Source organism: Tetrao urogallus (genome assembly GCF_951394365.1).
Source record: "Tetrao urogallus genome assembly, chromosome: Z".
In the NCBI taxonomy this organism is placed as follows: Eukaryota; Metazoa; Chordata; class Aves; order Galliformes; family Phasianidae; genus Tetrao; species Tetrao urogallus.
The window spans coordinates 10,738,190-10,751,350 of record NC_136816.1 but is presented as its reverse complement, the minus strand read 5'-3'; the positions used below and the strand labels follow the sequence as shown (position 1 = coordinate 10,751,350).

General features: G+C 41.3%; 1 protein-coding gene across 1 annotated transcript in view; it reads right to left on the bottom strand.

Moving 5' to 3' along the window:
• Nucleotides 1-13,161, bottom strand: part of PLPPR1 (phospholipid phosphatase related 1) — a gene marked incomplete at both ends in the record, with an annotated part of 64,405 nt that overhangs the window by 29,138 nt on the left and 22,106 nt on the right. The window contains one exon of the mRNA XM_079548443.1: nt 1,136-1,324. Coding sequence (XP_079404569.1) covers nt 1,136-1,324 — 189 coding nt within the window. The remainder of the gene's footprint in view (nt 1-1,135; nt 1,325-13,161) is intronic.

Genomic DNA, 13,161 nt, shown 5'->3' with positions numbered 1-13,161 from the left:
AGAACCTGAAAGGTTTGCAGACAACTTTACCAGGGATCTTTAAAGAAGATCCAACTGAAAAAAGAGCAGTTTTAATAACATATCACTGAAACAAGGAACAGTCCTCCTACTAACTCCAGTGTCACAGCATCCAGATATAACAGTGTCACTCAAACTCACTTTAAAAGCACAGCCTGTGAAAGTTACTGTGAAGGTCACTAGGGAGAAATGTAGCATTTATTTTTTCATTTGCGAAACATCTTCCCTGCAGCAACTGAGTTCCAATAGAGAAAACAACACTGTTACTGCAGAGGATTTCCATAAGCTCCTGACATAAATCATTTTGAAATTACCACTCATTTTCACAAAGTCTCTTTTGATAAAAACTGTGGATGCAGATATCTTTCATATTTCTTATCAGGTTCTGTGTTACACTGTTTCATGCATTAATATTACTGCAGACTGTAAAATGAAACGGACTATAGTCCAGCAATTAGCCTCTCACAAGTAAATATATAATGGATGGTTTTAATTAAGTTTTAAAAGATATACAAAGCAAAGTTAAGAAATACTGAAGATTAAAAAAAAAGGAAAAGAAAGCAACATAAGGAAACAAAGGATGTAGTCTGATGGGAATTTATCCGTGTGATTACAGAAACTTGAAATACAAAGGAGGGAGCATTCATACTTCTCTCAATATTGAGCATCTCTCTGTTTTTCTAAGCCCTTTAAAGCCCTACAACAGTCCTCCTACTACAGCAGCAAATAATCCTGAACATGCTTCACCTCCAGCCAACATTTTTCTCCTGCTTTATCCCTTTTTTTTTTTTGTTTGTTTTTTAATATCCAGTAATAGATCACTTTTGCATTCATGCTTCTCTGGAGCCCAGACAATTGACAACTAATCACTGAGGTGGGCAAGCTATTGTAGCAGGCTTAACAAGCTCTACCACTCAATCTTACTTTATGATTACCTCAGAATAATTACATCTGGAGATAACTGATGAAGATCATATTAGGCTAAGGCAAAGTGGAGACCAGTTAAGTGTAAATCAATTACAGCTGAAAAGAGAGGAAAGGGGACAGACGTATTACAGGACTATTGCTGTTATTTATGGAGCAGCAGTGGAGAATTCAAATAATTTCTTATACTTACAATAGCTGTCGGAGTCGAAGCCAGCACACAGTAGAGCACCAGAGGTGAAATGAAGCTCTCATCCTCTGTTCCAGGGTATGGTTTCATCAAATTGCCATCCTGACAGAAGAAACCTTGGATATGCACCTGAAAAGTATCGGTGCACTCGAAATAGTAGGCAAGCAGAACAGTCCCAGCCATGATGACAAGCTGAAAATACAGCATGGTGACATAGAGACATTAGTTGCTTTTTAACAGATGCAGCTATGCCTTCAAGCTACTCTAGTCCTGCAGACAATCCTCCCATCATCAACACCCTGATGGTCTTTGCAATGCTAGTGTGCGTGTGTGTGCATGTGCGTTTCTGCTTGCCGCTTTGCAACATCTGTTACATAAACCTTTTGGCAAATGACACTAATGAACGTCTCACATAGAAAGTGGGTCCGTAACGCAGCTTGTGGAGGGATGGGAGCTTGGACAGCTACTTCATCAAAGGGCATGTGAGTGTCAGGGGCGGCGGCGATCAATGAAAGCTAGCAGGATAAGAGGCAGCACTGCAGGAGCAGAAAGTGGCAAGCTAAAACCTGTGGGGAGCTGGAAGGGATTGTTACAGGGATAAAGGAAGCTAAAGCCAAAATGCTTCCCTGCCGCAGCGGCAAGCCCACAATGGGGAATGCATACTCTCTGCTCAACCAGAAGAGTCCTCTGTGGGTCAGATGAAGGCTCATCCTGAGGTAAACCTGCCTCCAGCCCCTCACCTTGCCCTTCATCTGCTGCTTACTAGGAAAGCTTTAGGAAACTGCTCAGTAATCCTGTCTCTCCAGACAGTTGGCTGGGATCACTCTGCCCTGTTTGCCTATCCCATCCATTGCAACCGCCTCTGGAGGAGTCTCTGGCCTGAATCTAGATCTTCACACTTAAAAATATGAACCTTAAAGAGGTCTTGTCTCATTTTGTAGTTTACTGCTGATTAATTGCGCTGCCTGGAAAAGCTCAACTATTTTGTATGCATTCACCATTATTCTATGCAATCCACATCAGTCACAGAATCACAGAATGGCCAGGGCTGGAAGGGGCATCAGGGATCATGAATCTCCAACCCTCCGCCACAGGCAGGGCCACCAACCTCCACATGTAATGATAGACCAGGCTGCCCAGGGCCCCATCCAACCTTGCCTTGAACACCTCCAGGGATGGGGCATCCACAGCCTCTCTGGGCAGCTGTTCCAGCACCTCACAACTCTCTCTGTAAAGAATTTCCCCCTGGCATCCAACCTAAATCTCCTCTCCCTGAACTTAAAACCATTTCCCCTTGTCTTGCAGTTATCAACTCTTTCAAAGAGTTGATTCTCCTCCTGTTTGCAGGCTCCCTTTAGGCACTCAAAGGCTGCAATGAGGTCACCCCACAGCCTTCTTTTCTCCAGGCTGAACAAGCCCAGCTCCCTCAGCCTGTTCTTATAGTGGAGGTGCTCCAGACCCCTGATCATCTTCATGGTTCTCCTCTGACCCTCTCAACAGCTCCCTATCTTTCTTGTACTGACCTGGACACAGTATTCCAGATGGGGCCTCACAAGAGCAGAGTACAGGGGGACAATCACCTCCCTGTCCCTGCTGGCCACCCCTCTTCTGACGGAGCCCAGGATACCATTTGCTTTCAGAGCTGCAAGAGCACACTGCTGGCTCATGTTAAGCTTTTCATCCATTAGGACCCCCAGGTCCTTCTCTGCAGGGCTGCTCTCAAGGACCGCTCCTTCCAGTCTGTATGGATGCCTGGGATTCCTCCGGCCCAAGTGCAAAACTCTGCACTTTTCTGTGTTGAACCTCATTAGGTTCACCCAGGCCCACCTTTCCAGCCACATCCACATCCCTCCAATTTGAAGATAGGGATGTGGTGAGGGACCATGTCAAAGGCCTTGCTCAAGTGCAGGTAAATGACATCGGTCGCCTTTCCCTTGTTCACTGATGCTGTCACTCCATAGAAGCCACCAGATAGGTTAAGCATGACCTTCCCCTGGTGAAGCTGTGCTATATCCTATATATATATATATATATATATTCCTATAAACAAACACAGTTCTATAATTAAGGGATTAGAAGATGAGAATTTAATTCCCTCTGTGGCTATAGATTACCTGATCAACCAATTTTATAAATTAATACCAGAGGAAGGCAGTGACACTATCACCACTGCACCTGATAAAGACATAAACACGACAGACTACCTGGGTTGAGGTACTGAAGCTTACTTCCAACACTTCACACAACCAGGGTTGTCAATAATAACCTGACCCATCCCTCCTGTTCCAAACACATCTCCAGAAATGCTTCAGGTTGACAGCGTATAAAATAAAATGAGGTAGGACATAAAGAGATGGGTCAATGGGAGCTGCTTTTTCCCTCGTCACAGGAAAAAGGAGAAAACAAGCACTGAACTTCTGCCGTTCCTTGGATGGCACAGGAAAAGCATATTTTTCAGGAAAAAAAAAAAAAAAAAGCTTTTTGATGTTTTTCGTTTGTTTATTTTTGCTTTTTTGTTGTTTGTTTGTTTTATGTGAAAGATTTCACTTATCCCAAAAGTACTCTCTAGCAGCAGTTGACCTTCCCAGTGCAACATGTTGCCTCAGTGCTGCATGAAAACACCTCCTGCATATAAAATGCCCCTCTACTTACTTATGTCAGTACTGACCTACAGCACAGACACCTCAATAATAAATCAAATCCTGTTCACAGCTTGGTTTTTGTGTTTTGATCTTCTGAGAAAAACAAATAAACAAGCAAATAAAAACATATCTGCAAAAATAGATAACAATCCTGAGAATGCTGGACATCTCGGGGAAACAGCAACAGCAAAACAGAAATTAGACCTGCAGTTTAACACATCCTTCTGTGGACCCATGGAGACGGGATTATATGAGGTACAGAAAATACAGACCAGTTATTTACGTGAATATGCGTAAAATTTTTGCTGCTCCTACAGTCAGTGAAAACCTGACCATGTCTGTGGCATGATTCTGTGATTCATGTTGAGTATTCACTGTTGTCAACAGCTTCTTTTTATCTCCTTCTGCCTTTCCTTTTCTTTTTCTCCCCCTTTCCCTTTTCCTTTTTGTTTGGTGATAGTTTTGTGTTTATTTCTTGTGGCAATTGTGGCTCTTTTGCTTTTACTAATCACAGATGCCTTCATCAGCTTTTGTCACCCACTCTTTCAATTAATAACACTAGGACTTAAAAGGACAAGTGCAGAAATCCTGGATTCTTGCAGCCATGGTGGCCTTGTAGCAGATAATTTTCCCTTTTCTCTTTATTTTAAAGTTTGCGGTATTTGAATGAAGTGGTGAGGAAGTGCAGGTAGGCTGACAAGATAGAAACCATCTAGTGATATCGTTCAGAAGACGGAACACAGTTTAGCACTAATATTTCACAGGGTATACTTATCAGTCCTTACTGATGTATTTCCTTGAGTTCATTTGAGAAAAAATAATCCCCCCCCCCCAGTATTTCAGTTCAGAATAGCAAACGAGGAATAGAATTGTCTAAGGTGCCTAATGGCCTTCATTACACAGTATTTAAGCAAATCATAATCCTTAATGTTTTTCATAACTACTCCACTCTAAGATAAGAAAATGCTTTTATCACCATTTTACAGAGAGGAGACAAAAGCAGGAGATAAAATGACTGCCCTCGGGTCACCATGGAGATTTATCGTTCTATTGGACTCCCTTTTTTCTGGTTTAGTCAATAATCTGCACATGAAAAACTCAGTGATGTATGCTCTGATCCTGATTCTGCAGAAGCTTGCCCATGATGCAGTTAACAAAGCACACCACATGTCTGATCCAGCCCCATTTAAAAACTTCTGCTTGACTTTAGACCAGCGTCAACAATGTGGATTCAACTGGTTTGTGTTTTTCCCTAAGAGCAAGCTATTAAAATGCATTAATTCTGCAGCACCTCACTCAACACCTGTTCCTCCCCACGCTTTATATTCTGTACCTCTCTACAAGCCTGCCTGCACTGCTTCTCTCCTTGCAGACCTACCTTTCACAGCACCCTTTAAACTGTGGGAACTCTATGGAAAAAAAAAAAAAAAAAAAAAGAGGAACAACTGTTTAAATGTCCAAGAAATAGGAAGCAAAGCACATAACCTTCTTTCAACCCATAATTATTTTCTGCAAGTGATAATTATATGAGTGTGCCCTGAGTACAAAGAAAGAGATCCTCCGAGTAAGAAACGTGAGTCAGACACATTAATCCCTGGGTTCTGGGATACATCCAGAAATCCTCCCCTTCACCTTAACACTGTGAGAATGTCTCCAAGAGCGATGTAAAACCAAAACAGAATTACTTTAATTGCAGCCAGCGGGATTCAGTTCCCAGACTGCATACACTCTCTTCAGCACAGCTGGAAACTCTCAGAGGATTAGTACCTTTTCTAGATGGCTGTGAGCACAAAAGGGCCTACTGCTTTGCAAACAAGAAAACAAGAGGGCAGCTCCATTTTGGAGGGAGACATAAAGCTGTAAAAGACAGAGCCTAAAGGAAAGAGACAACTGACAGCAGGAGACCGAGCTTTCTGATCAGCTTGAACACTCCCTAGGGTACTTAACAAGGGACCAAGAACTTGAAGGAGAGAGAAAAGTGGTTATAAAAATTTCTCATGCACTATGTGGCTGTACAATCCTGCAAGACAAGCAAACAGCCACTGCAAAAGTTTCCCTCTGCTATGTGCACTGAGCTACTTTGTCACTTGTATAAATCATAATGCAAATCCATATAGATGAATTTGGAAATAAAACAAGCAAGTACTGTTGGTATTTGTATATAAATAGGTAAATTCTTTCAGCTTATCAGCCTTTCCACACACTACTGATAACATATCTTACAATGCCTTTAATGTGTGTGACTGATAACTGAAAAACTATTCTTGCACATAAATGACAACATAAAAGACCACATTTCTATTCCTTCTGAAAGAAACCAAACACTTTGTATGACATTTTCTGTTGTGGATAGTCAGTCATAGAATTACTGCAGCCCTCCTCAGTTTATTTGTTTCCACTAAGCTTCACTGCATTTAATTCCATAAATTGAAAATCACTAATTTAATGAGCAGAGCAATACAAACTTGCCTAAGCGTTCTCAGCTCTGGGCACATGTGGCTCACACTTCCAATCTTTGTAAGCAGACTTGCACCTTCCCTTCCGAACCAGGTCTGGTGACCCATTGCTACACAAAGACTGAAAAACCCTGCTGTGTTTTAATAAGCCAGCTGGTAAGAGTGTGGTATGCTGTGAAAACAGGTTAACTATGTATGGCACTCTCAGCAGTTTTACTGCTGGAAGGAGCTGTTAGGACTGTGTCATTGCTCTTTGCTGGACAGTACCAGTAAAACTTACCATCACATCCCAGGCTGTTCTGCCCAGAGGGAGTGACCATTTTCAGTCTAGGCACCTTGGCAATGCTTTCTAGGACTTCCAGTGCTGATGCTGCAGCAGGGGGTGTCACAAGCACAGACAACTAAAAGCAATCCCCAATATCATGAAACTTGTGCCTACAGAGACCCGTTTGTAACTTTCTACAACGGGGTCTGAAGGTCTCACTTGCATGTTTCTATAAAGGCAGATAAAGTCTCCATCTAAAAATTACTGAGACAGTTTCCTGAAATATCCTCATGAGAGTGAAATCTGAAATTCATGCTGGTGTAGGGGCCATGAATTTTCTTTGAAGTGCTACCTTTACTTATCTCTAGCCAACAGATTAAACTGCCTTCATCTGACGTAGATTTCTTCTGATGTTGGTACCTGGAAAAAAACACATCATCTCACCTGTAAGACTTTGCTTTCTTAAATAATCCACTTTCCCTCATCTACTGGCAGAAGAATTGGATTTGTGTTACTAGAAGACAGTTTTACTCAAAACAGTTAGTGGGAGAAGCATTTTCATGGTATGTCTCTGGATATTTCTGTAGCACTACTGAAACTGAGATGAAGCCATGACTGCAACTTCTCAAGACAGGTCTAAATATTCACATTGTAGATAATAAAGTGGAAAGGAAACAGTTAAACAGCTGCTTCAGAAAAGCCTGTACTTACACATAACAAAGAAGATGGAGACAACAATTAATTACAGGTCCATCTGATCCAGATGCGCCTCTTCTCCCACTGAGGTGTGAGGGTAATAGGTACATTTCACCCATTAGCATTAATGAGAGATAGCAGTGTAAACTCTTCAGGGATCAACAACAGCCTCCATCTCTACAGCACTTTGTTAAGCATCTGTTCTGTACCATTTTATCACAAATGACATGCCTTAAAAGGTTTCACCTTGGTATTCCTGTAGCACATCCAGGTCTGCAGAAAGAGGGAGTGCGTATCACTCAGCAAAGGGCTCTTGCAGTCTCTGACCACAGCAAAATAATGGCTGCAAATGGATGCCAAGGATCTTGCCAACTACACAATTCTTAGGTTGCAGAAGGACTGGATGCAGCAAATCATTTTTACTGTTCAATAGAGTATTACCAAAAAAAATCACAGCTGCTAGAGGAATGTATCATGAAATAATACTTGGAGACAGCAGGAATAACTTACACTGAACTTCCACCTAACACACAGGTTGCTCTCAAAGTATAATGCCTTCTATTTATTTCCCCGGAAGCCACAACAGATACAAAGAGCACATTAACATCATTAGATTTAGCAAATCGGTATCATTTTTTTCCACATGGAGGAGTTCAGTTCCACACCTTTGCTCAAGCTGCTCTTCCGCATCAGGCAGCGTTCTGTCAAACTGCCCCTCTGCTGCCATCCATCACATGGCAACGACATGTAACGGGATATGGGTGGGAAGGTTCAACCTCTGCTGCCCTATGACCAATATCCACATCTGTCGATGTGAGCCAACAACATAAAATAAGAAGCATTTCTTTCAGAGCAGCCCTCACAGTAAAGTAATTCCAAGTGAGCAGTTTAATCATGCAGAATAACTACATATTTTATGCTGTGCCTAAATAAATATGGAAGCCAGTGATCTATCAGAGCTGCCACTACTCAGAAGCATTTTCGATCCATCACCTGATATAACTGCCTTTGCAGTCTGATCCTGAGATCACTTTTCTCTGGGAACTGTGGTTCAAAGTCAGGTCTATCCTGCGAACAGACAATTTCAGGGTACAGCTCTGCTGTAAGAGTTTTTTTGTTCCAGCAGCAAGGTGACACAAGCTGGAAAAGATCTCAGAGAATGCTAACAGCATACATGGGCCTTTGAGACTGGGATTGTGTGGAAACCCGTCTGATCTCAACAGAACTTCCTACTTGTCCATTTCCAGAATTAATAGTCCAGCTTTACAATTTTGGTAATTAAGTTCAGTCATATATATATTCAGTCAATATAGCTCATAAGGCCAAAGAAGAAACTCTCAGAGACAAAAAAAGGACTTTACATGTTCCTAATTAATACATTTCAGAAAAGATATTTCATGAGATTACAGTGGTCTCAGCTTCCTTTTTACAGCCAGTCCTTGGAGAATTTCTATCTGCTACAAGTTCATCTTACACTGCAGATATGTGAAGCTACCCAGGAGCTCACCTATGAGGAAGCCAGATTTCTCCAAATTTAGCTGCATTAAAGCAGTAAAGAACTCCTAATGGCATCAGAGACATAAAGATATGTCTTTAAATAGTCTTTAAATATGTCTTTAATGTTTTTAACATGTCTTTAAAAGTTCTTTATCTTTAAAAGTTCTTTAACTGGAATAACATTTTTTGTAAATAGGAAATCAACTGAACCTCAGTATGAGGCTTGATTATCAAGCATAATTCAACCCACTCCAGGTCTTTACTTCAAAGCAAGGTTTCAGCCTTTTTATTTGTAGATCCTTACGTTTTGCCAGTGATTTTTACACAATAAATTTAAGCCTATTTTTTGACCGGTAAGTGTGACCCATGCATTACAGGCTGAAACTGTCAGCATAAAGGAAGGAGGAAAGCCTAACCACATGCTGTGCTGTGCATTTAATAGTATAATAGCTTTTATGTACCCAAGGTTGGAACATGAATATAAACTAAGCCCAAAGCATTAATTATTCTTCCATTTGCTCCAAGCACCAAGGTAGGATAGGAATAAATGGAGATACTGAGGCCAGTGATTTGAAAGACTCATGCAGAGCTGGCAGATTTCTGAACTTCAGCTGCAGAGCTCCTCTACAGCCTATAATCCTGAGTTACACCTATCAATTAAAAGCGTATTTTTATCCTGGCATTTCTGTTTTCAAAGTTAACAGTTTTCCATAATAACACAAAAATCAAAGCAGCATATGACCTCCATCATTATTTTCAGTTTCTATGAGAGATGTATTTGTTCATAACAGATTTTCTCTCAGTCTCCTTCACTGATTCTCTGGGGGCTGCTAAGAAGATAGGAGGAAAGCTACTTCAATACACATGGCGTGATGGGGTATGCAACTCTTAAAAGCAACTCCTGTAAGAGTTGTAGCAGCAGATGAAACACAAGGCTGTAGCAGGAAGAGGGAGAAGACCTTAGAAAACATCCTTCATCCTTCTGACGAACAGTAATGGCAACCTCAGTGACTCGTTGGCTGCCTGCCCTCTCAGGCTGCTAACAAGGACATTAGAACACATTTTAACTTTGGGATATTTTCTCTGATATCAACACCAAAAGGTGCATAAGCTTCTGAGGAGACATGGTGCCATATCACATGAAAGCATCACATAATACTGTCCTGTCAAAAAACTTCAGAATTTTCCTAGATCACTGATCTCTGACACAGTCTTTATCAGCTAAGAAACTGACATCAATAACAGTCTGCCCTCCTCTCTATCCTAATATCCTACTTTTTCAGTGCACTTCTCATTTGTGGTGACAATTCAAGAGACGGAGATATCTATTTTCAAAACCCGGTTTGCTGACCACCTATCACAGAAGAAATAGATCTCCTCTCCTTGATAAAAATGAATGCTTTAATACTACAAAATTTGCTGTCCTTTTTCCACCCACACTTATCTATTAATGCCCCAGTGCTATACCACACCAGCCAAAACATGCCAAATATGAAACTGTGCGGCATGAAATGCCCAAACGGCTATGAGCTGCAGCAGGCTTTTGCCCTCACTGTCTACCCAAACTCCTCCTGGATAAAAAAAAATGCACAAATTTCTGCATTTATATGGCAGTGTTTGTGCAAGCTGTGGATAATGACTGGGACAGAGCTGACAAGGGTATCCCAACAGAATACCCAAGACCTGACACCCAGGGATGGCTGGGGATACCTCAGTCCCATCCTGTCCCACCTTTCACCATGCGATTCATGGCCCATGGCTTCATCTTGTAACACCCCAACTCTGTTCCCAGTGCATTCATCACACTCTTGCCAACCTGGGGATGCCTGTGGGCAGCCTCTTTGAATGGGCATGACCTGTGAAAGGCCAAATTCACTGCTCCCTCATGTCTGAGAGGGACAACACAGGTTTCTTTACTTTCTTCAGAGGGAATGCACATAGGAGTGGATGTCCCTATGAGCTATGGACAGTCAATGCTATGGACACTCGCACAAGACTGTATGTAGCTCAGACAGGCAGCAAGATGAATGGGTAAACACTTCAGACTTTCCACCACAGGTGTTACTGCAAACTGGAAGAAGCACAGCAGTGTTCTTTTACTCACCAACAGTGGAGGAAAAGTACTTCCACTGTGACTTGAAAAGTGAGGAAATGAATCCCCAGCTATTTTATGGAATCATGTTGCCTAATGCAAGAGAGTCTATAGAAATCAATACTAATGATATCTTTTCTTTTTTAGAAGACAGATAATAGAAGCCATGAAAAGGCCTATCATTTAGCTCCTTGTAGTTTAACCCTGCAGTAAACCATTTGTTCAACCTTTCACAATTACATCATTTTGGCAAGGCATATTTCACTGATTATTATCTGACTCCATGGAATTTTGAAGACACCTCCTCTCCTTTAAGATTTAGTTCCTATATGGCTACAGTATTTCCCTATATCCTGTCAATGAAACAAACAGTAAAAAGAGTGTCATTTGTGTCAATTGTAAAGCTTTTTTTCTGTTAATTTTCACATCATAAGCTTTTTCATAGAGCAGACTTAAAAGCAATATGATTTATTTGAGCTGGATAAGTTACGGTGAGAGATATGATGGATTATTATTTTTTTAATTTAAGGCAAGTATTTCTGCACAGTAGTGTTACCTACTGAGCATGATGTCTATCTCTCCTTAAATCCAAAGTCGATTTTTGAAGGCTTATCAGCAGGGGGCAATAATGTGACATTAAATTACAAATCCAAACTAACAAACAACTCTGCAATGCCTGTTGTTATTTATTATTAATAAGAAAGGTTTTTCCTTGTATTTTTCACAAGATCGTTTCATCTTTTTTAAAGTACTGCTGGAATCCCAAGCCATTTTCTGACACTAGACATCTGTTTAATGGGCATTATGAGTTTCCTTCTGGTTGCAAAAACTGTCTTTGTTGTTGTTTGATGCATTTTAGGAGAACCTGATTTTGTGTACAGCCATCTCTTTTAAAGCAGATTATATACAGCAGAAAGAAATGGTGGTTTCAACGTATCCAAGATTACTTGGAATGAGCATCAGTTGCTCCCTGACATCCCGTATACGCATTTGAGGAAATGACTGACAGTGCCTTTATTTCCTAGGCTTGTACGCTGGCAGTAGCTACTGACCTGGAGAAGAGAGGTATTTCCAGAAGGAAATTTTAAAATAGCAACATACTCCCTTCAGAGTGCTCATTTCATACTCCACTGACAGCAGAGGGCAAAGTAACCACTCTGATCATTTAAATGGTCAGTCACAGAGAATGCATCCATGTGTTCATGCCAGTAGGACTTTATCGTCTGTTTTCTGACACTAAGAAAGCACACAAAGAATATACCATTATTTTGCTGAACTCTTATAGAAGGTAATTCACAAAGCTCCTCTATCAGAAACATAATCTAGCAATGAACTGATGACTGAGGGAGCCAAAGTTAAAAAAGGAAATGTAACTGTGGCACTGCTCTATTCCTTGGTCTTTCACTCCTGATTGATGCTATCACACTGTACTCTGGTCCTTGCTTTGTTCATATTACTCACTATTAGCGTGCAGTTACTGAATCATCTCTGGTTTCCTGTATTAAAATCCATGTATAATTTATAATAATCCACAGTATGCCCACATATGTAGCATAATGAGCCAGTAATTTACATAGGTTGCTTCAAAAGTAATGCCTTCTGTTTATTTCCATGGAAACTGCAAAAGATACAAAGAGCACACCATCACTACTGGATAGAGCAAATTCTCAGCTACTATAGTCACTATACTATACTACTCAGTCACTATATTTGTGTGGAACAAGAGAGGTGCCTAAGGACTGGAAGACAGCCTGTATCATTTCAATCTTCAAAAGGGGCAAGAAGGAGGATCTGGAAAACTACAGGTCAGTCAGCCTCACCTCTATCCTTGTAGAGGCGATGGAACAAGTTGTTCTGGATGCCATCTCCAAGCAATTGGAAGAGAAGATGGTTGTCAGGAGAAGTCAACATAGATTCACCAAAGGGAGATCATGCTTGACTAACCTGCTAGCTTTCTATGATGTCATCACTGTCTGGGTAGTTATGGGGAGAACAGTGATTGCCATCTACCCTGATTTCAGCAAGGCTTTTGACGCTTTCTCCCACAGCATCCTTGTTATGAAACTTAGAAAGTGTGGGATAGATGAGTGGATGATGAAGAAGACTGAGAACGAGCTGACTGGCAGAGCTCAGAGCGTTGTCATGAGCGGTGCAGTCTGTTTGGAGGCCTGTAACTAGTGGTGTTCCCCAGAGGTTGGTGCTGTGTCTGGTCTTCGTCAACGACCTGAATGAAGTGATAGGGTCCACCCTCAACAAGTTTGCTGATGTTACAAAGCTGGGAGGAGTGGCTGATATACTGAAAGGCTCTGCTACCATTCAGCAAGACCTGTATAGGAAAGAAAGTTGGGTGGGGAGAAATCTGATGAGGTCTAACATGAGCA